The sequence below is a fragment of the Amorphotheca resinae genome (genome assembly GCF_003019875.1).
Source record: "Amorphotheca resinae ATCC 22711 unplaced genomic scaffold M430scaffold_3, whole genome shotgun sequence".
NCBI lineage: Eukaryota > Fungi > Ascomycota > Leotiomycetes > Helotiales > Amorphothecaceae > Amorphotheca > Amorphotheca resinae.
Window position 1 is genome coordinate 2,429,344 of NW_020194473.1, and position 22,617 is coordinate 2,451,960.

The 22,617-nt window shown below is 46.1% G+C and overlaps 8 protein-coding genes across 8 annotated transcripts; 5 read left to right on the plus strand and 3 right to left on the minus strand.

Annotated features, from left to right (window-relative positions):
• The first annotated feature begins 7,167 nt into the window (after positions 1–7,167).
• On the plus strand, positions 7,168–9,542 carry M430DRAFT_136435 (hypothetical protein). Its single transcript, XM_024862464.1, has 3 exons — positions 7,168–8,727; positions 8,775–9,175; positions 9,223–9,542. The coding sequence occupies exons 1-3, from the start codon at positions 7,645–7,647 to the stop codon at positions 9,359–9,361; spliced, it is 1,623 nt and encodes a 540-aa protein (XP_024723517.1). The 5' UTR covers positions 7,168–7,644; the 3' UTR covers positions 9,362–9,542.
• Positions 9,543–9,767: 225 nt separating this feature from the next.
• On the plus strand, positions 9,768–11,210 carry M430DRAFT_136439 (hypothetical protein). The gene is made up of 2 exons (XM_024862465.1): positions 9,768–10,167; positions 10,233–11,210. Exons 1-2 carry the CDS (start codon positions 9,875–9,877, stop codon positions 10,864–10,866), a joined length of 927 nt encoding a protein of 308 aa, XP_024723518.1. The 5' UTR covers positions 9,768–9,874; the 3' UTR covers positions 10,867–11,210.
• Positions 11,211–11,352: 142 nt separating this feature from the next.
• On the plus strand, positions 11,353–12,138 carry M430DRAFT_217474 (hypothetical protein). The gene has a single exon (XM_024864564.1). The coding sequence runs from the start codon at positions 11,525–11,527 to the stop codon at positions 11,972–11,974; it is 450 nt and encodes a 149-aa protein (XP_024723519.1). The 5' UTR covers positions 11,353–11,524; the 3' UTR covers positions 11,975–12,138.
• A 686-nt stretch (positions 12,139–12,824) lies between these two features.
• M430DRAFT_26370 (hypothetical protein) lies at positions 12,825–15,547 on the plus strand (the record flags this gene model as incomplete). Its single annotated transcript, XM_024865379.1, has 3 exons — positions 12,825–13,236; positions 13,306–14,120; positions 14,168–15,547. 3 exons carry the CDS (start codon positions 12,825–12,827, stop codon positions 15,545–15,547), a joined length of 2,607 nt encoding a protein of 868 aa, XP_024723520.1.
• Positions 15,548–15,579: 32 nt separating this feature from the next.
• M430DRAFT_217477 (hypothetical protein) lies at positions 15,580–15,940 on the minus strand. The gene has a single exon (XM_024864565.1). The coding sequence runs from the start codon at positions 15,804–15,806 to the stop codon at positions 15,612–15,614; it is 195 nt and encodes a 64-aa protein (XP_024723521.1). The 5' UTR covers positions 15,807–15,940; the 3' UTR covers positions 15,580–15,611.
• A 590-nt stretch (positions 15,941–16,530) lies between these two features.
• M430DRAFT_97942 (hypothetical protein) lies at positions 16,531–18,411 on the minus strand (the record flags this gene model as incomplete). Its single annotated transcript, XM_024870081.1, has 9 exons — positions 16,531–16,648; positions 16,707–17,158; positions 17,204–17,335; positions 17,389–17,514; positions 17,566–17,651; positions 17,708–17,801; positions 17,857–18,031; positions 18,147–18,302; positions 18,353–18,411. 9 exons carry the CDS (start codon positions 18,409–18,411, stop codon positions 16,531–16,533), a joined length of 1,398 nt encoding a protein of 465 aa, XP_024723522.1.
• A 578-nt stretch (positions 18,412–18,989) lies between these two features.
• On the plus strand, positions 18,990–20,329 carry M430DRAFT_117704 (hypothetical protein). The gene is made up of 4 exons (XM_024861679.1): positions 18,990–19,205; positions 19,263–19,406; positions 19,501–19,586; positions 19,651–20,329. Exons 1-4 carry the CDS (start codon positions 19,047–19,049, stop codon positions 20,111–20,113), a joined length of 852 nt encoding a protein of 283 aa, XP_024723523.1. The 5' UTR covers positions 18,990–19,046; the 3' UTR covers positions 20,114–20,329.
• Positions 20,330–20,348: 19 nt separating this feature from the next.
• On the minus strand, positions 20,349–22,043 carry M430DRAFT_97873 (hypothetical protein; the record flags this gene model as incomplete). Its single annotated transcript, XM_024870074.1, has 3 exons — positions 20,349–21,436; positions 21,495–21,779; positions 21,848–22,043. The coding sequence occupies 3 exons, from the start codon at positions 22,041–22,043 to the stop codon at positions 20,349–20,351; spliced, it is 1,569 nt and encodes a 522-aa protein (XP_024723524.1).
• Positions 22,044–22,617: the final 574 nt, after the last annotated feature.

Genomic DNA, 22,617 nt, shown 5'->3' on the forward strand with positions numbered 1-22,617 from the left:
AATAGAATATCCATGCCAAATAGGTTATTCATAGATTCGCTCAAATCTCAACTCTACCCCCCCTTGTTCGCCTACACTATCATACACAGCACAAGATAGATTCAAAAGATAAAACGATGCGAATCTTGAGAATAACTAATTCATTAATTTGTTCTATATTATTGAGAAATCGGATTTGTCTTCATTTAATAGAAGGTTAGGTATTGTATGTAGCCTGAAATAAAAAGGGATCAAATTACAACCCCCCCCCCCCTTTTCCCTAAAAGAAAACAGGCGGGAGAACTAAATCAACCCCACATGATCCACGATCCACAAGCCATTCCTCATCAATCCACCTCTTTTACACACATACATACAGACATATTGTCAAACAGCAGGGTCAATTACCACCGGGATACAGAACCTGTTCCCCTAATTACTAACTGACCCTTGATTAATATACAGGGATCGATCCCTTACACCCTGTTTAATAGTTTATAGTGTTGTTAGGATTTAGGCACTTAGGCACATACATACCCTGTTTATAGCGGATACAGCGCCTATACATGTAAATAGTAACCCCTTTTTTAAGTATATAGAGTAGGGGACTACCCTTTGTTCTATTTAATTTAGTTTAATTTAATCTACTTCTAACTAACTTAAATTCGCCTGTTATTACTACCTTTATACTATAATATAACCTTAATTATTTAACAGTTATAAGCCTAGGTTACTTTAATAGCTATTCGGTTATTTTGATATAAATCAACTTATCGACTAATTAGCGCTTAGATTACCGAGCCTGTCTAATATAAAACGACTTTTTAGCTAATTAGAGCGCTCAGATTACAGAGCCTCTTAAAACAGCGTTAAAAAGGATTAATCTAACTCCTTTAGCATTCCTTTAACTACTTAGTTCTAAACTCTACTAACAGCTGTTTAAAACTACTACTAATAGTAGAATCACACCTAATTTCGACTGTTTTAGTAGTACTTACTACCTAGTAGAAGTACGTTAACTACTCCTTTACTCTTTAGTAATAAGAGTCGCCTTTACCTCTTCTGTTTACCTCTTCTTTTAACACATACTTCTACTAACTAATACTAGTAATATGCCTAGTAATATACCGGTTCTAAATAGATCTAAAGAATAAGATTACTAGATAAAAGTCATTAAATCTAAAGCGCTAGGTACTAGAGTTTAGATATATATTAACCTAGACACTACAAAAGTAGAACTCCTTATTCTAGTAGAGCTAAGCCTCCTAGATCCTTTAGATATTAAAGGAGTCCTTAAAGATAGCTTAAGAGTTACTTACGCTATACTAATAGACGATAAGAAAGAATAATATCGTATCTACTAAAGGTATTACTCTAAACACTAAAGAGAGTATAAGTGCCTAGCTTAATTAGTTAGAGACATACGCTCTCTAATTACTAGATTAGTAAAGAGAGAATACGTTAAATACATTAATACTAAGGATATAGTGTATAAGATCCTAGTAGATCTTTAGTAAAAAGTTATACCTTCTAATAAAGTTAAACAAGATCTCTTTCTATAAGATCTAACTAACGCTAGTATGTTACTAAGAAGAGGACAGTTAGTTATAGCCTAGGTAAAACGCTTTAAGTCTACTTACTTAGCTTGTTTAGTTAACAAGATACTAGAGGTGTCTAGTAATAGACTAATTAAGGCCTTTATTAACGGCTTAGAAGAAGTTAATCTATACTTTGTTAAGATAGTACGCTATAAGTTACTTAGGAAAGAGGTAATAACGTTTAAAGAGGTATTAGATAAGTTTAAACTTAACCTTAAGAGCTAAAAAGATATTAGAGTGTCTAGATCTAGACACTATAGCGCCTTCTTAACTACAGACGCTATACTTAGTAGAAGGGGTAGTAGTAGTAGTAATAGTAATAACAACAAGCTAAAGTGTGTCTATAGTAGCTACTATAACTACTATAACTACTATTACTTAATACTAACCTAACGTCCTAATTAGTAGAAACTAAGAAAGGATGTCTAAAAGAAGATTAACGACTAATTAAACACTAATAGTAAACTTAAAGCTACTATTAAGTTAATTAAGAGGTAGAAAGAAGGTAGTAAAGGTAAGAAGTAAGGTAATAGCTATAAAGGAATTATAAAGGACAAGGAGAAAAAAGTCCTTAAGGCTTTTACTATAGACTTCTTTATATCTATATCTAAAGCTTTTTAAGCTAACTTTAGCTACTCTATTTTAGTGTTAACTCTAGTAATTCTAGTAGCCTACTCGGTCTAATTACTCTCCTTTAGGCCTACCTATCCCCTTAAGAATAGCTTTATCTTAGACTTAAGAGTAATAGTTTATGTTTATAATAAGTAAGTAAGGTTCTATAACATTCGGCCTATATTACTAAGGAGCGTACTTATTACTAGTAAAGACTATATCTAAATTAAGGCTTTTAGAGATGTTAGGATCTAACTACAAGGCCTAAAAGGCTAGTTTAGTATAGATCTTAAGAGCGTAGCCCTAGTCCCTTTCTTTTATACTAGTATAGTATCTTTGTATAAGATAATTAAGAAAAGAGTCTACTAGAATACAAAAGAAAACCGCCTTACCTGTTAAAACAATACCTTTTATTATACCTTAGTTAGGTTTAACTAATAGGTATTAGAATATAACAGTACTACTACTAGATCTACCTTCTTAACTATTTAAGAACCTTCTTTTATTAAGAGTACTTCTAGTTTAAATGTTTCTACTATTGTTATCTCTATACCTGTTGTCCTTATATCTGTTTCTACATCTATTTCTATACCTAAACTAATTAAATATAAGCTATAACTAGTAGTAACAGTTGTATTAACTGTCGAATTAACAGCTGTTTTAGCGGCCTTTCTGGCTAACTTATACCTACTAAGAACACTATTAAAAGCGTTAGTTAAACTCTAGTATAAACGGATAGGGTACCTACATATAAAAGTAATCTAACGCCTAACTACTAGTACTAAAGGAGTTAAGTTAGTACCTAAGGATTAGTACCTAATCTTACTATATAAGGTTTACTATCTAGTAAACGCTAAACAGATTATATCTAGAGCTCTTGTTAAGTATATAGACAAACTGTTTACTAGGATCTACTTAGATCTTATTTAAATGTACCTAACAGACTCTAAAGAGGTATATATCCTTTACTTTCTTAATAATCTTACTAAAATAAGCTTTGTATATATCCTTATAACTAAACAAGGCTCCTTAGCTACTATACAACACTTTGTTTCCTTAATTAAAAGACACTTTAACGCTAAAGTCTACTAGATTAAGCTTAATAGAGAAACGTCTCTTAAAAGGGATTTTAATAATTAGGTAAAGGTAAAAGGCTTTATTATTAAACAATTAGTACTACGTATAGTAGCCTAAAATAGGCTAATTAAAAGATCTAGAGGAGTACTCCTTAGTAGAGTAAGAGTACTAAAAATAAGATCTAACTTACTATTAAAGCTATAGCCTAAACTAATAAAAACAGCTAGATACCTAGTAAACAGATCTCTTATTACTTCTTTAGGCTAGAAAACACTATATAAGTATCTCTACTACTCTAAACTAAACCTCTCTTACCTCTACGCCTTTAGCTATAAAGCCTACGCCCTAATTAAAAACATAGTACGCCTAGATAAGCTAGAACTAAGAGCTTTTGTTAGATACCTAGTAAGATATAATTCTACTAACATATTTAGGGTCTAGATTCTAGCTAGAAACAGGGTAATATTAGCTAGAGACGTTATATTTAACAAAATACAAAGGTACTAGCCCTAAGATAAACAGGACACTACTAAAGAAGTAATTAAAGCTATTAAAATACTAGTAATTAGTAAATACAACTAGTAAATTAAAGAAGAAGACGATCCTTTTAATCCTCTTGTTAAGAACAGTAATAGCGTGCCGCTTAATCTACTAGTAGATCTAACAGATCTTATAATAACAATAGATCTAACTAATCCTATTATAACTCTTATAATAATAAGGAACCCCTTAGCTAAGGAAGTAGAAAAGGGGACTAGAACTTACTACTTATATGCCTAGAGAACTACCTCTACTAACTTAACAAATCTATTAGTACTATAGGCTCTTAACCCTCTTTTAACACTAAGAGCTTTACTTGTTCTAACAACTCTTTCTTATCTACTTGTTGACTTAAGTAAAACCGTAACTAGGGATATTAATAAGGTTATAACAAGGGATATAAATAAGGATATACTAGAGAGGTAGCTAGAGGATAAAACCTAATAGAGGGTCTAGTAGTGTAGATCTAACTCTACTAGTCTTAATCTAGCTAATATACTTCTAATAAGAATAAGGAATAAAAGAGTAAGAAAAGAAGCTTACGCTATCTAAATAAAACAAATTAGAGCCTATAGTAGCTTTTATACTACCTTTTAAACAAGAATAAAGTACGCTAAAAGAAAGATCTATAGAACAGAACTACTAGGCGTCCCTAATAACTAAAAAGAGCTTTAAAACTACTAATATAAGGATAAATTTATAGTAGTAGTAAATAAGGAGTATAAGGATCTTAAAAGACGTAAGACCTTTAAGACTGTTCTAAAGAGCACATCTAAAGGATTAGCTATCCTAGTTAAGTAAGTGTTTATATATAAATTTAATACTAATAGCTTCTTAGACAAATTTAAAGTAAGACTTATAGTTAGAAGAGATCTTTAACATCTAACTAGCTAAGACAATTACACTACTACTCTAGCGTTACAAGTGTTTAAAGGTTTAATAGTAATAGTAGGCTACTTTAATCTAGAGATCTACTAGCTTAACGCTATAAATGCCTTTACTAATAGTAATATAGACAAGACTATCTATATTAAATATCTTAAGGGTTTTAATAACTTAGAGTATATTCTCCTCTTTCTTAAAGCTCTTTATAGGCTACGCCGTTCCCCTCTCTTATAGTATACCTACTTTACTAAAATACTAGCTAAGTTTAGCCTATATCTAGTTTTAGAGGCCGAGTATCTTTATATAAATAAATACCTTATTGTCTTCTTTTATATAGACGATATTACTATCTTAGTAAGAAAGAAAGATTAATAATACCTTTAAAACTTTAAATAAAACCTGTTTAATAGCTATAAGATACGTAATATAAGAGAATTAAAGTAGTTCTTAGGTATTAGGGTAACTAGAGACAGATCTACTAGAAGATTATAGCTTAGTTAAGACTCTTATATTAAGTTAATTACTTTAACCTTCTACCTAAAAGATAAGAAAGTACTTCTTACACTACTAGAAAGTACGCTACTTATCCTAAATATAAGACAGGCTTTCCCTTAAGAGATCTATAGCTACTAACGTAAGGTAGGATCTATTCTTTATACTATAGTTGTCACTAGGCTAGACACTATTAGATTAGCTAACAAACTATCTAAGTTCCTTACTAACCTATCCTAAGAGTACTAAAGAGTAGTAGATAGAGTAATCTAATATCTTTATAGAACCTAATACTTAGAGATCTAATTTAGAGGTAGTAATAGAGGCTCTAAAGCTTTTACTTACACTAGTAATACTATATATACTAATAATCTAGAGACCTAGAAGAGTACTAAAGGATACGTGTTCTATCTGTTTAGAGGACCTATTAACTAGAAATTAACTAAACAAAAGACAGTTACTATATTAAGTATAGAGGCTAAGTTATTAGCTCTCTTCTATACTATAAAGGATCTTTACTAGTAGCGACGCTTCTTTACTAAGATTACTCTAGAACTACATAAAGAGTTTACTATTAATGTAGATAACGCCTAAACTATCTGCCTTATGTAATTAGGAACTCTACGCCTAGTTACTAAGCTTAAGCATATAGATATCTATTAACACTAGCTACACTAAGAAGTAACTAAAGAGAGACTTAGTCTATAGTAGCTGTTAACCTATAACATACTAGTAGATAGGTTAACTAAGGCCTTACTACGCTAAAAACACATTAAATTTATTAAATTACTTAATCTAGTAGATATTAAGACCTTAAACCTAAACGACAACTAGCCTACAGATTAGGGCAGTTAAACACTCTTTATTTAAGTAGAAAACCCTTTTGTTTAACTACTAAATACCTAGAACTAGCTATTACGCTAGTCTAAAGGTAATTCTTACTTAAACGATTAAGTAAGAGTTCTAGGATCTAGTTCTTATCTTAAGCTTGATTTCCTATTTAGGAAGTCTACTTTTTGTACTGTATTTCTTATTTAGGAAGTCTACTCCTTTTTTTCTTAGAGATTTAACTGTTTTTATAGTTATATTCTTTAGTTCTATTTATTTCTACTACTTGCTTAACCTTATTACTTAATATGTCTCGCTACTTAGAGTACTAGGAGTCCTTAAGGTTCTTAAGGAGCTTTAGGACTTAAACGTTAAGCTCTTTTTAATCAAGTGCCTACTATTACGTACTTTCCTTAATTCTTTAACCTTCTACTTAAGAAGAGAGCCGTACTAGTAAGTACTAGTATACCTTTAGGTATAGGAATAGCTTTATTATTACCTAATTAGGGAGAGAGCTAGGGAGAGAGCCGTACTAGTACTTGGCTCTCTAGTCAAGTCTAGAATCGGCTTAATCCTTAAGGGGGTATGTTAAACAGTAGGGTTAATTACTACCGGGATACAGAACCTGTTCCCCTAATTACTAACTAACCCTTAATTAATATATAGGGATCGATCCCTTGTACCCTGTTTAATAGTTTATAGTGTTGTTAGGATTTAGGTACTTAGGCATATACATACCTTGTTTATAGCGGATATAGCGCCTATACATGTAAATAGTAACCCCTTTTTTAAGTATATAGAGTAGGGGACTACCCTCTGTTCTATTTAATTTAGTTTAATTTAATCTACTTCTAACTAACTTGAATTCGCCTGTTATTACTACCTTTATACTGTGATATAACCTCAATTATTTGACACATATGTTACCTATCTCCATACCAAACGACAACATCCCATCCCATCATTTATCATAAGGTACCTATATATTGATGCGCCGATATCCCAGGCATCCAAGACACCCGGCCCCTAACTAACCCCCGATCCGAAGCACGCAATCCATCACCCGGATGAAACCACCCACGGCGATGGCATCATCGCGACGCGCCCGGGGAGCGGGTTTTCACAATTCGGGAACTTGCTTTTTTATCATTGGCACCGTTCCGCATCTGGGACAGATATGGATGGTCAGGGGGATGGATTAGCAATCAGGGAGGCGTGTGAGGTGAGGTGAGGTGAGCTGCTGATGGGGATTTGTATCTTTGATGGATGGATGGATGGATGGATTCTTGGAGTTTGTTTGTATTGTTTGGGTTCTTGGGGAGAGAGTTTGTGGTTTTATCTATTCACCTTATCTATTCATCTATTCATCTATCTATCTATCTATCTATCTATTCATCCATCCATCTATCGATTATCGACTTGGTTGCTTTGTTCAAGCTGCTTTCAAGTGCATGATTCGTGGTCGGGACAGGGAGAGCTGGTACGAGGTGAAGAGTGAAGTAAGTAGCACGCACCCCCCAAGACATCGATGCATTCAGCACTTCACCACGGTTCCTGACTGAGATCCAGTCCCATCGATGAAGGATATGATCAAATATATGATACTCTAGATCCATTCCCATCAGCACCCACCATGATCCCGACCGCATCTCTCGACCACGCGGCAACGCAACCGCTCCTCTCTCCCTCGCCCTCCTCCTCCTCCATCACGCCCTCCGACGAGACCGAAGGCCAGATCAAACTCACCCGCCATATCGAGGACACCGTCCTGCCCGAGACCCTCCCCCAGGGCCGCAACCTCTCATGGAGCAGCGCGTACATTCTCGTCATCTCGCGCGTCATCGGCAGCGGCATCTTCGCGACGCCCGGCTCCATCGTCGCCAGCGCCGGCAGCGTCGGCCTCGCCATGCTGCTCTGGGTCGGCGGCGCCCTGATCGCCGCCTGTGCCATGGTCGTCGGGCTCGAGTACGGCTGCATGCTGCCGCGCTCTGGCGGCGACAAGGTCTACCTCGAGTTCACGTACCAGCACCCGCGCTTCTTCGCGTCGACCCTGATCGCCGTGCAGGCGGTGCTCCTCGGTTTCACCGCGAGCAACTGCATCGTCTTTGGCGAGTACGTATTGTTCGCTCTCCGCATCGAGCCCTCCGAGTTCTCGCAGAAGGCGCTGGCGCTGGGCCTGCTCACGGCCATCACCATCGTCCATGGATGTTTCCTGAAGACGGGCATCCGCATCCAGAATCTCCTGGGCTGGGTCAAGGTCGGGCTGATGCTGTTCATGGCGCTGACTGGCCTATATGTTGTGCTGTTCCGGGTCAGGACCCCTGAGGGTCAACCCGCAGAGCAGATCCTCTCGTGGGACGGCTTGTGGAAGGACTCGAACTGGGGATGGGGCACGCTATCTACGGCCGTGTTTAAAGTCTCGTATTCCTATGCCGGCATCCAAAATGTGAACAACGTCCTCAACGAGGTGAAAAACCCCGTGCGGACACTGAAGACCGTCGCGCCAGCGGCTCTTCTCACAGCCTGCTTGCTATATTTGTTAGTGAACTTTGCATACTTCTCAGTGGTGCCCTTGGCAGAGGTAAAGCAGAGCGGAGAGCTCATCGCGGCTCTTTTCTTCGAGAGAGTGTTCGGGAAGAGTTTCGGAAGGACTGTCCTACCGCTGGCAATAGCAGTCTCGGCCGCTGGGAATGTGATGGTTGTCACATTCACACTGGTATGATCCACTCCATCTCCCCAGAGGACCAAGCTGACGTCCACTAGGCCCGAGTCAACCAGGAGATTGCCCGTCAAGGCTTCCTTCCCTTCTCCCGCCTGTTCTCCTCGTCGAAACCGTTCGGTGCCCCAATGGGTGGTCTAATCGTTCACTACATCCCCTCTCTACTAGTCATTGCGATCCCGCCTCGGGGCGATGTCTACAATTTTATCCTAGACGTTGAAGGATATCCGGGTCAATTCGCTGCACTCGCAACATCATTCGGTCTTCTCTTGCTGAGGAAGAAACGGCCGGACCTTCAGAGGCCATACAAAGCCTGGCTGCCGGCAGTCTGGCTACGCATTGCCATCTGTTTGGCCTTGGTTGCAGCCCCTTTCTTCCCGCCCAAAGATGGGAAGGCCGATGTGGGCTTCTTCTACGCGACATATGCCATTGTCGGGATCGGGATGTGAGTTACGCAGGCGTACTTCCTTGAATGATTGCTGACTGCTGTAGTATCTCGTTTGCGATATTGTATTGGTACCTGGCGTTCGTGGCGATCCCGCGCTGGTATGGCTATAGAGTGGAGGAAGAGACGGAAGTCTTGAGTGATGGAACTAGCATCACGAGGCTTGTTAATGTAAAGAATGAATGATCAGATGATATCATGCAAAGGGGTTTGGTTTGGGATAGAAATCTAGCAATTTGGATGTGTTTGGAACCAGCAGAAGGGCGTTCAGAGGTGCTTTAGATAGAAGGCCACACTTGGGAACCTATCGTTTTTTCGCCTTGCTGTAGGCAAATGGGGATAATATATTTATAAGTGAAATAGGAACATGATAATCAATCTGATGTCTTACCATCACTGTGTATATGTACAGTTGGTTCAGCATTTTTCAACGGAGGGGAGGAAACGAGGGGAAGAAAACCACAAGGCCACATTAACCCAATTTGGGTTAGCGCACTATTGTTTTATTGGATGAAATGTAGCCCTTCTGGTTATTCCTAAATTTCTTCAGCCTTGCGACGCGAAGGACTCTTTCGAGCTCCTCAACAGTCTCAGCCTCTCTCAAAGCAGCCCTTCAGATTCATTGTAATCACCCATCCGAGCTCTTCTTCTCCTCCTATCATTTGGTATTACTCAATCTCTACCGCCAATCCCTTGACAATGCCTCCTACCACCATCCACACACCGCCAGCCCTCGATTCCTTCACATCTCTTACCGAGCATCAGTCTCAAACCCCCGCAAGTTTCTACAGCGCCAAGCCGGTTCTCCATTATCATGCTGTGGGTGTACGCGCGCTTGCATCCCGCAATCATGTCTCGAAGCTTCCAGTATTCCCCCAGATCGCGGATGGCCAGGCGGCACCCCAAGAGGCTGGCGGGGCGGGTACAGATACCGAGGGCGATGCCAGCGGTGCCGCGGCTGTAGCAGTGGTAGAAGCTTTTGTCAACTCCGAGTAAGCCCACTATCACAGCCTCGTGATGCCTTGTCTACCCATAGCTAATGCATACTTCCCCATAGGAATCTGACCCTCTTCAACCGCACCACCTCTACCGGCGTTTCAATCCCCTACCCAGCGATCTCCCTCCATGCGATCCAAAGACTTGACGACCCTGCAAACCCGTCTCAGCAAGTTCAAGGACTATACATGCAACTGGAGTTGTCAGATCCATTTGAAGCCGATGAAGATGATGATGCCGATGTTGTCGAACTGACCTTGATTCCGGAATCCCCTGCTGCGGAGGGAACCCCGACAACATCAGAAGTGCAGACCATGTTTGAAGCAGTTTCTAATTGTTCCAACCTCCACCCGGACCCCGCGTTTGAAGAGGACACGGAGATGGAGGAGAGCGGGGGCGATAGTAGGATCATCTTCGAGGGGAATGTGGGGTATGAAGGGATTAGCGGACTTCCTGGAGTCCAGAGAGGTGCTACAGATGGTGGCCTCCCTCCACCATTTCCTGGCAGTGGCGGGTGGATTACCGCCGAAAACGTGTCAGAATACTTTGATGCGGAAGGGAATTGGATTGGCGGGGGTGAGGCTTTAGGAGAAGGCGCTGGCAGAGTAAGAACACGGGACGAGGCTGACGGAGACGGGGTCAACGGACATGGCGAGGAAGAAACCGATGATAATAAACGTCCTCGGACGGACTAACGCCCTGATTGATTTTGACCGTCTTATATGCTATGGGCTCAATCTTACAAGTGTCTGACACAGGCATACAAGGACGAGACTTCAATGACATTGGATATGCGGGATCGTAGTCAGAGCACAACCCCAGCCTAAGGTGCCGTGCTGTGCGACAACTTGCATCGCGCTGAAATCAAAGCTAGCAAGAGGAAGAGATAGAAACGACGGCAATGGGGTATCGTATCACAAAAGCTTGGCATTATGGGGAAATCCCGATTACTCTCAACAGTCGTCAAGCATTCGAACTGGCCATGATTGATTCCCTGCAGCCTTACCATTAGTCAATCAAGAGAAACCAACCTAACCCGCCTTTCTCAACGGATGTGCAGTCACAATCTCTCGCGTCCTTTTGGATCCTGAGACTACTAAGTGTTGAAGAATGGCAAGCAGTCTATACTTTTTTATGAGAGTTCAAGGACTTGTCAGTATCTGTGCTATGGATGAAAATATCACAAGCATAGCTTCTGCCCCGCTCTCCCGAGTGGTTGAACTTCGCTCTTGAGTCCGTTAACGAACCCAATTCCAATTCTGCCCTACCGTCCCATTATTCGAAGAATGTCTTTATGATTTATCTCAAACCAAACCCTGATCAGTTGCAATACATCAAGCGGTGATCATCCAGATGACTCCACATCTGGCATACCGAGTCGACGAAGCTGGTGCGGAGTCGGGGCGAGGTAGCGAATTGAAGACTCAATCCTCAAAAGATATCCCGCAGCTTGGTAGGCTTTGTGGCCTCCACGACGATCAAAATCTATCTACGATAGATTGCATTCAGATGCTTCATTATATCCTCCATTTTCGTTATTCTAGGCCCGTTCTTCTCTGCCATCAGTGTGTATGCACCATCTTTGTCCAGGCCGTATCTGATTGTGCCGGACAGTGGCTCACTACCTTCCTCCCTACATGGAACGTGGGCACCCATCTTGGCCCCGCTTCAAGTTCAGAAGAACATATTCTCGTGATCGTCGGAGCCGCTTTAGGGATAATTATACTCTTGCGTACGTCTAAACCTGGCTTGTTCAAATATCCGTTGGATACTGATGCAGGGATTGCTTTCATCTTCATGTGATTCCATGTCTTGACCAGATTCTCATATACTGCGCTGACTGCATAATTCTTGATACCTCATTCTCAATATCCATAATCAGCTACCTATTTCTTCGATCCCAACCTAACTCCGGCAGCATTGTTTGAGATACAGAAGAAGCAGAGAAAGTCAACTTCTCCATCTCCCAGATGACACATGGTCTTTTTCTCCTGGCTTTCTTTGATCATATCGGATCACATCAACAATTTAGGTAGATATTCCTTCCAGATTTCTGATCTCAGCAATCTTAGCTAAGCACCTCCTTGCTTCGTGACGGGCGTTGCCGCATAGTCTCGGACTGGTCGTCGAGCTATCGGCTAACGCGGCGGGATCTACGGGATTTAATCAGTGGGTCGTGGAGAACTCTCTGATAATCCGATTCCTGGCGGTCTTCAATGATCGGTAATGGGTTCCATGAACCTCCGACTTTGAGGTTCGGAGGGATGGTTACAGACCCAACGGCATGTTTTATACGCATATTCGGCAGAGGCTGAGACTCTCACTCGAACGGTCGTTGTCCAATTACCTGGGAGAATAGTTGAGCGGCTTTCAGCTGTTCAGCAGTTCAGCTCCACTCTTGAAACGTCCGCGTTACCAGGGTTGCCAGGCTAACGACGAAGATACGAAGCTGACGGCTCTTAAAAAGACGAACTCACATGTTCACTCTCTTGGATAGTTATTCATATTTAAAGACAGAGATTCTTGATTCCTGATTCTCGCTTTGAAGTTTTAAGTTTGCACGGCTCTTCTTCAACTCGCAGACTTAGCCTCTAGCTCTACCCCACAAGAAAGCAACAAGGCTGCCAACAAGGCTGCAAGGCTAGCATCCAACATGAACATCCTACACAAAGCGCAAGCCGGTCTTGAAAGCCTGGAGGAGGGAATAAAGAATGCCTTGGGCAAAGGCGAAGAAAAGCACTCGCACACCCACCTTGGGACGCACTGCGATCATCTGCACACGGGCACGGAAAACCGGTTCCATAGTTTCGCGCCCCAGCGGGCCGAGAACGAGGCCAAGTGGTTCGTGGACGGCTGCGGCTACATGTGGGCCGTGTCGGTGGCGCTCGAGGAGGCAAAAGAGAGCATCTGGATCCTCGATTGGTGGTTGAGTCCCGAGCTGTACCTGCGCCGGCCGCCGTCGGTAAACCACCAGTACCGCTTGGATCGGATGCTGTTTGCGGCGGCGGACCGGGGCGTCAAGGTCAATATCATTGTGTACAAGGAGGTGGCGAGTGTTCTGACATGTGAGTTGAAATCTGGTGTTCCTGGCACGGTGAGATCCTGCATGTTGGAGTAGTGCTGATGTCCGGAAGTGTCCTCGGAGCATACCAAGAAGGCATTGGAGGTCCCGGAACATCCAAACATCAAGGTATTCCGGCATCCAGAGCATGTTGTAGACGGAGATATCCTTGAATCAGCCGTACTTTCGGATCTTAAAAAATTATCTCTCAAGGATTTTGACCTAAGTCAGCTCCCAGAAGACGCCTTGAAGAAGCTGTATGGGTTAGACAACGACGCTATTCTATACTGGGCTCATCACGAGAAACTATGTCTTATAGATGGGAAGATTGCGTTCATGGGCGGCTTGGACCTATGTTTCGGACGTTGGGACACGAACCAACACCCCATTGCCGATGCTCATCCCATGGATATCCACGCGGTCCTTTTCCCTGGACAGGATTACAACAATGCTCGCGTCTATGACTTTGAGGATGTCAAGGATTATAACCAGAACAAGCTGGATCGAACAGTTAGCTCCCGAATGGGCTGGTCGGATTTGTCGCTATGCATCCGCGGCCCGATGGTCGAGGATCTCTGCGCCCACTTTGTTCAGAGGTGGAACTTCATTTACAATGAGAAATATGCCGCTGATGAGAAATATCAAGCTCTCTCCTTGACGGAAGCACAGGTTCCAGATGGATACTATACGCTCGATGGGAAGAATGTCAATACTGCTAAGGGGGGTTCGGATCCTTCACGGCATAGCTTGCTTCACATGCCGCTGAGAGGTAATACGAAGGGCAAAGTCCACACAGACCCTACTCCAAGTGCAGACAAGAACTCATCTGGAATATCCGTTCAGCTTGTCAGGAGCTGTACCGAATGGAGTAACGGCGTCCCTACAGAAGTGAGTGAAGGTGATCAAATGAATCGTTATCATGCTGACCCCAATAGCACTCGGTTGCCAATGCATACATCCAAGTGATTCACGACAGTCAGCACTTTGTCTACATCGAGAATCAGTTCTTCATCACCGCTACCTCCGATGAGCAACATCCAGTCAAGAACAAGGTCGGAGCTGCCATCGTAGAGCGTATTTTCCGGGCCCACAATGCCGGCGAAACGTACAAGGTCATCGTCTGCATTCCCTCCGTTCCTGGCTTTGCCGGTGACCTGCATGCTGAGGAGTCTCTTGGAACCCGAGCCATCATGGAATACCAGTATAATTCCATCTGCAGAGGGGATCATAGCATCATCGGGGCCTTGAAGAAAGCCGGGGTTGCCGAGCCAGAGAAATACATCCGCTTCTATAACCTGAGGAACTACGACCGCATCAAAGCCGACGAGACCATGTCCAAGGTTGAGAAGGCCAGCGGAGTCACCTACGGGGACGCCGCAAAGGAGCATGATGATATCGTAGGAGCGGGCTACGCCGGCGAGGGCTTTGGCACTGGAGCCGTGAGCGGCCAGCCAAACGCCAACTTGGACGGATATCAAGAGGCCGCGTCCCAGATCCTCAGCCGCGATGGGACCAAGTATGACAGCGTCAGCGCGTGCTACATGGAGGGCGGCCCGTCCCTCGAAGACATCCCCTGGTTCGGGACGGAGGAGGATGAGATCAACGCCTTTGTCAGCGAGGAGCTGTACATCCACACTAAGCTCCTGATCGCCGACGACCGCGTCGTAATCCTCGGCAGCGCCAACATGAACGACCGCTCGCAGCTCGGCACCCACGATTCGGAAATCGCTGTCGTAGTCGAAGACCACACGACCGTCCCCTCGAAAATGAACGGTCACGACTACCAAGCCGCCAAGTTCGCGGCCAGCCTCCGTCGTCAGCTGTTCCGCAAACACCTGGGTCTCCTGCCGCCGCAGGACTGGACGAAACCGACCCCGAATTTCCTACCCATTGACAAGGGACCCAACCAGTATGACTGGGGCTCTTCCTCAGATGACCTAGTGCAGGACCCTCTCTCCCCGGCCTTCAACAGTCTCTGGAATGGCACTGCTAAGATGAACACCGAGGTCTTCGCGAAAGCTTTCCACTGCGTCCCTGACGACCGCGTCCGCAATTGGGACCAGTACGAAGAGTTCTTCTCCAGCCGCTTCGTCACCCCGGACAAGGAGGGGAAGTACACGAACCCGCCACCCGAGGGGAAGTACCAGTACGGCCATGTGGTGGCGGCGGAGTTCCCTGGGGGCGCGGCGGAGTTGAAGGCCTGGTTGGGTAAAGTGCGGGGCACGCTGGTGGAGATGCCGTTGCACTTTATGGAGGATGTGGACTTTGCTAGCGGGATTGCCTTGAATGCGTTGACGGAGCCGATTTATACTTGAGAGGTGTTGCGTGGTTCTTGACTCTTGGGAATGCTGATTTGTGATGAGATATGGATGGAGATGTCTAATGAATGTGAAATGAAGTGAGTTTGAAATGGTACGAACAGATAATGAGAAATATAGCGTTATATTGGTTATTCTGAGTTCGAGCTAGACCATGAGAACATGAATAGCCAATGCTAAGAATGCCATATAACATGTTACGATCCCCCCTTTTCCCTTTCGATATAAACCCGTCCACAGCCCTATTCCTAACCATAGTGTTACGGAGTGAAGGACGGACTCACGGTGGATGCCATCACTTGGGGTCTTACAGTTAGGAACTACTGCCAGGATGACGGAAGATAATCAACACTGCCATAAACAGACTTAGCAGTAGACAAATGAAACATCATCACCATACAAGTTGCCTATCAATTAGTAGCAATACTTTGCTACGGTCGATTGGGATTCCATCCGAATCCGGGGGCCATAAACCATCCATTCCTTATACTCAAGCGTCGATAATCCTTCACCAACTTTTAAAAACGAGAGACCAACTACGTTCTTGGGGAGGGAAGTGTGAATGGGAAATCAGAGTAAGCGTTTTCGATTTCCTTTTTGAAGAAGATGAGATGAGGTGACAAGCACAACGACAATCATAACGATAAACACAGTCACAGGGACAATACATTAGCCCAGAGTAAAAATCAACGCTCATCTGGGAGCGTGCCACACTTGTAAGTTGAACTGGCCTTGTGCATCTCTCCTACATTCCCACGCTGCTTGATGGCCATGCTCAAAAGACCTGGCATTAATACCTCGTCTGCGTGAATGTCTGTACCTAGGTATCTCAAATCTATCAAATCCAACACGTTGGGATCCCTTTAGATCAAACAGATTCAATATGATTTAAGTCAAACAGACTACTGCGTGGAAATATTAATACGCTAGGCAAAAGAAATACGGTAGTAATATCACACCTCCTAAAGCTGTCTCCAGCCTCACAGGATCATCACAAACTCAGGATCTCTATCATCCGCATACCCCGTATACCTGTCGTACTTCCCCTCTCTCTTATCTCTATTCACCTTCGCACAATAAAGAACATTAGATAGAACCCTAGTTCTCAATATCAGCAATCGAACTCCTGTAATTACAACACCAAGGAAGGACCTACAAAAACCACGCTCCTACAAGCAGCGAAAGAATCACCGTATGGCCCTTATGATACTGCGGTCCCTGCTTCGCAGGGTAGACAAAAGTCGCTACAAACCCGCCACTATTCGCAATCATCAGCTGCAACGCAGTCGTCGTCGCGCGTTTGTAATGGCCCGCGCTATTGTTCGAGTTCCAGACTAGCACGGGCGGCACTGAAGCGTACATGCCCGTGGCCATGAGGAAGGTCATGCCGTACTTGACTTTCGGGTGGGAGATGCCAATGTTGGCAATCACGGCGTAGCCGATGATGGCGGGGATGAGGGTGAAGAGCATCACGATCCCGCGGAGCTGTAGGCGGTCGGAGAGGAGGGCGATGACGACAGTGACGACGGATGCCACTGCGTAGGGGATTATAGACCAGAGCTGGGCTTCGTTGGCGGTGTATCCGAGCTCGACGATGATCGTGGGGAGCTTTTGGGGTTAGAAAGGCGTGGGTTTGGGTCAGGGGGAACGTACAAAGAGACCAAAGGAGTAGATACCAGCTAGGATTCCGAAATAGGACGCTGCACTTAACCATGTGGAGATACTGAGCATTCCTCGTCTGACTTCAGACCATTGGAATCTTTCATGCTCACTATGTTCAATCAGCTGCAGTGCATGAGGCAAGATGAGAGATATCCAGCTTACGTGCCATCTTGCACCACCCTCGACGGCACATCCTGGTGCAGTCTCGATACTGCAAAGATCCGCTCATCCTCTCTCAAGAATGAAGCTTCCGCGACAGTGTTCGGGAGTAGGAAGTATGAGAAGGCTCCAACTCCTACAGTCTGTAAAGTATCAGCCCCATTGAAGTTGACTTCGAAGTATGGAATGTATACCAAGAGACCTTCAATAATAAAGATCCATGACCAGGGTGCCAGGTCCCCAACCCTCCCAATAGACGTCAAACCCCGCGCCAGCAGTCCTGTTGATGCATTTAGTTGATATATTTCATTCTCTAACTCCAAAAATAACACAGACCTCCGAATGCACCACTGAGAGATGCGCTGGTATAAAATAGACCGATCCTCAGCGCCATCTCAGGCCGGGTGTACATGCCTGACAGGTATAGTATCTACATTATCAAGTCATTAGCCACGCACCGAGATATACCTAAGGAAACAACCCACGATCCCGGGCAACAAGCCCCCTTCAGCAACGCCTAACACGGCCCTAACAGCCATGAACCCCGAGTAATTCCTGACGAATCCCAGGCACATCGTTATAATGCCCCACGCGACCGTTAACAGCGGGAGCCAAATCCTTGGCGATACCCATTTCAGGATCAGGTTGCTGGGGATTTCACTATTGATGGAGTTCCCTCGTTAGCCACACGACCTGCATTCGCATCCATTTTGTATATATAATTGGGATTTGGGAATAGTGATAGACTCCAAAGGAAAGCGACGATGGTCCTTACCTAGCGATATAAGTAGCATAATATACCGCCAAGCCAGTATCATACTGATGGTCCGTTATCCCAAGGTCCTTCTCCAGCCCATACGTCTTCGCGTTGCCGACATTCGTGCGATCGAGAAAAGAGCACAGAAAGAGCAGCGTCAGGACCGGCAGAATTCTGGAGAAAGCATCAATACGGTTCGATCCAGGGACATTAGAGGAGGGCACCTGAGATCGAGCTTCAGTATAATGCGCCGCGTGAGGGCAGAGCGCTCGCGAGCATTCATGCTGTCGCTGACAATGGCCACATCCTCGCATTTCTCATGGCGAGAAATGGAGCCCTTCTCTGGAGATGCAGCTTGGTTGCCCATGTGTTCTTGCGGCGGAGTGTTGAGGATGAAGGGGGATCAAACCAAGGAGAGGTGAGAGAGATAGTGAAAAGCAGGATGGAAGAAAAGAAGAAACAAAACAAGAGAGAAGAGGAAATCTGGGGTTGACTAGCAGCCCCTCGGGGTAAATCTGGGGACGCGGCATGGTGAACCAGGGATGTCTCACACTATACGCGGATGCAGGAAACAGATAGACAAGGTGATGGGCGGTCCAACCCTGGGCAAAGCTGCGAATCCCTGTTGTCCAGAGGGGAATCATTTATTGTCATATTGACATGTTGATATTGGTTGATATTTGACATGTTGATATTGACGTATTTGATATCGACTCCCCTTTCCCTCGCGTCGGCCATTGTTCTATCCCCGCCGCCCCGCTGCCCCACGCTCTCCCGCTCTCCCCCGTCTTCGCATCGGCTATTGATTTTCCGCCGTCCTCGGCAAACGACGACCGAGCCAGAACGTCCCGCTCTCCACGCATTGTGTGGTTGATATATTGATATATTGATATCTCGATATACAAAATATATATCCTCATGTCGAAGCTCTCTCCTGCGCTGAAGGCCCTCATCGCCGCTCCCTTCGCGCGCCCCAACACCCTCCCCGCCCCGCCGCACATCCGCTCCGTGTATGAGCGTCTGCGGACTGAGGCCGCTGCGAAGAAGGTCGGGTCGGCGCCATGGCTGGCTCTCTCTGTACGTTGCTTGTTTGTTCTCTCGAGAGAGGAGTGGGAACTGACCGCGCGCATACAGACGGCGACCACGATGACTATGAACTCCCCCGATGCCCTGACGGAGCTGTTCAGCCTGGCCACGTCCAAGGCCGACAAGGCGCAGGCGGTGCAGACCGCGGAGCTCATGCGTGAGATTGGACTGAAATGCATTGGCTTCAATGGCGTATGTCCTCCTCGCTCTCCTCTGTCTCGCCCGCGCCTTCAGACTTCGTGACTTCTTGACTCCGTGACTGCGAGGCTGACCAGTCCCGTGCCAGGTCCCGCGCACCATCAACTGTCTGAATGCCTTCCGCGCCGCTCTCCCGCAAGACATCGTCTCCGCTCTCTCCACAACGCCTACTCGGTTCTCCCCCCTTTTCCTATCCCCCCATCCACCATATCTCTCCCATACTAACCATTCCTCCTAGCACCCCCACAACCGAGAACATCGCCTCCATCATCGCCCGCGGCCAATCCCTCTGGACATCAATCTACCGGCCCTTCGACACCAAATTGTACGACAAGCTCGCCGCCTCGCACCCCGACCTCCCAGTCCACATCCTAAACCACGAGTACGGCGCGCTGTTCGCCGACCCTCCGGGCCGCGATCCGCAAATCGCCGTGGGCCGCGTCTTGACGTCCGTCGTGGCGGTCGCGTGCCTGCGCGCCCAGACGGGCGTCGCACCCCAGGTCATCAGTCATGTGTTTGGACTCCGGAAAGCGTTCCAGGATGGCTCAGCCGAGGCCGAGGGAGAGGCCGCAGTCGAGGGAGGTGAGTGGTTGGCGAGTGATGAGGGAAATGTGTGGTTGTTGCAGAGCGTGGATAGCATTGTAGAGGCGTTGGGAGAGGGGAAGGGGTCGAGCTTCGCGCCGGGGTTGGCCAAGTTGTAGATGTTTGCGGGATGATGTGCTTTTACGGGGATTGACTTTCATAGGACGAGCTTCCTGTGGATAGGCAGGTATGTATATGTATGCGTTTGAGAGCAGATGGACGGTATAGATCCATCTCTGCTATGATTGGTCATGATCTACATATTTCAGCCCTATAGACCGGAATTTAAATATCTACATATGTACAACTCTATCCCGCAGCACGCTCTATCGCACATTATAGCATATAAATCATCTATTCCATCGACTTGATCTCATCCGCAACCTTGAACTTCGCACCCGTCTTGCTCTTGATCTCCTCCACATCCACGCCCGGCGCCAACTCAGTGAGGGTGAGCCCACCGTTCACACGGTCAACCTCGAACACACACAGGTCCGTGATGATGGTGCTGACGACGCGCGCACCAGTCAGCGGCAGCTCGCACTCCTCGACGATCTTGGCGCTTCCGTCTTTGGCGACGTGGTCCGTCGCGACGACGATCTTGGTGCGGTCGGGGTTGCCGACGAGATCCATAGCACCACCCATACCCTTGAAGAGCTTGCCGGGAATCATGAAGTTGGCCAGGTCGCCGTTGGCGCTGACCTGCAACGCGCCCAGAACCGAGACGTCGATGTGTCCACCGCGGATCATGGCGAAGGATTCCGCGCTGTCAAAGGTGGCACCGCCGGGGTTGATGGTCACCGTCTCCTTCCCGGCGTTGATGAGATCGGGGTCGAGCTGGTCTTCCGTGGGGTATGGTCCCATTCCCAGAAGACCGTTCTCCGACTGGATCCAGACCTTGACGTCGGGGGAGAGGAAGGATGGTGCGAGGGTAGGGATACCAACACCGAGGTTAACGTAGTAGCCGTTCTTGAGCTCCTTCGCGACCCGCTTCGCGATTCTCTCTCTCCTCAGAGCAGAAGCTGATTTCTTCTCCCCCTCACTGCCTGCCTCCTCCCGCAACTTCACGATCTCAATCGTCTTCTCCGTGGTTGTCGGCACAATGCGATCGACGTAGATACCGGGCAGGTGGATCTGGTCCGGGTGGATCTCGCCAACCTTCACAATGTTGTCCGCTTCGACGATCGTGACCTTGGCCGCTTTGGCCATGATCACTCCGAAGGCCTTGGACGTGTATCGGAACTGACAGTTTCCTGCCTCGTCAACCTTCCACGCGCGCAGGATGGCGACGTCACCCGGCAGCGCAGTCTCCATGTTATAGGTCTTGCCGTTGAATTCTCGCGTCTCCCGTGTCTTTCCACGCTCGAGGACCTTGAGCTCCTTGCTGTTCCCGTCCGCCGGTGCGAGACGGACAGGGATGTCTCCAGTCTGCAACAGGGTATCTAGACGTATCTTCGTCAGCTATGTGCACATACCGCAAGGCACATCACGAGCACGTACTGACTCCAGTAGGGGTGAAGAACGCAGGGATACCCGCACCCGCGGCGCGGAGCCTTTCTGCGATGGTTCCCTGCGGAGTGAGCTCAATGGCCACTTCACCAGACATGTATTTCTTCTCCAACGCCTTGTTGTTCCCCAAGAACGACATGATGAACCTCGAGATCTGTCCCGCCTCCACCATTGGCGACAGTCCCCCGCCCGTCGCCGTCCCTCCATTATTCGACACCACTGTCAGGTTTCCCAGCTGCTCGGGGCCTCTCTTCTTCATCGCCGCAATCAGCGAATCTGCACCATAACTTACGATCAGCATCACCATAAATCTAGAATATAAGCACTTGCGGTCCTCTTCTTACCAGCAGTACCACACACTCCGAAACCCGCACTGAGGATCGTTGATCCGCTCTTCAGATCTGCGACCGCCTCATCTGCACTTTTGAAAATCTTCGACGCCCCCCGCACAATTGGTGGTGCCGCATCCCGCTTCGCTGAACTGTTCGCTGCGTATTCATACCTCGTCGGTGTCGAGTGTAGGTATCTCGCGGTCGGCATAGCGGCCGCGCGCACCAGCCTCGCTTGGCGAGGCCGCAGAGCGGGCGCCAGCCCGGTGCGGCTCGAGGTCGCGATGCATGCGGACGAGAGTCTCCTGGAAGCCATTCTGCGAACGGGGCAAGGGGAGAAATGGGATGGGAGAGGGAGGCAATGGAAGGCAGAGAATTAAGTATATAAAGTATACGGAGCAGATCATCGGAAGAGAGTCGCTGATGTAGTCTCACAGCTCGGGTGGGTCCCGGGGCCAAATGCCCCGGATAAGGCACGTCAGGCTGCTATCGGGTATACTTTTATGCCCGGGGTTCCGATTCGCAAGGAGACACGTTCCGTGCCTACAAAGGTACAAAGGATACCTCTGTAGAGCATGACTTGCCTCCATGAACAGATCTGAGAATTATCATGAGCAGAGCGTCTAATCACCGATGTGGAAAAATCATATTCAGGTACGATTCAAGTCAATTAAGGTATGCAGCTGGCGTCTTGTCTGTATATACTATCTGCCGCGCCCATATCCGAAGCTATAAACCCACGCTGTGCTCTAATAGGGGGGCCCACTTGAGTTGCGCCTCACCAG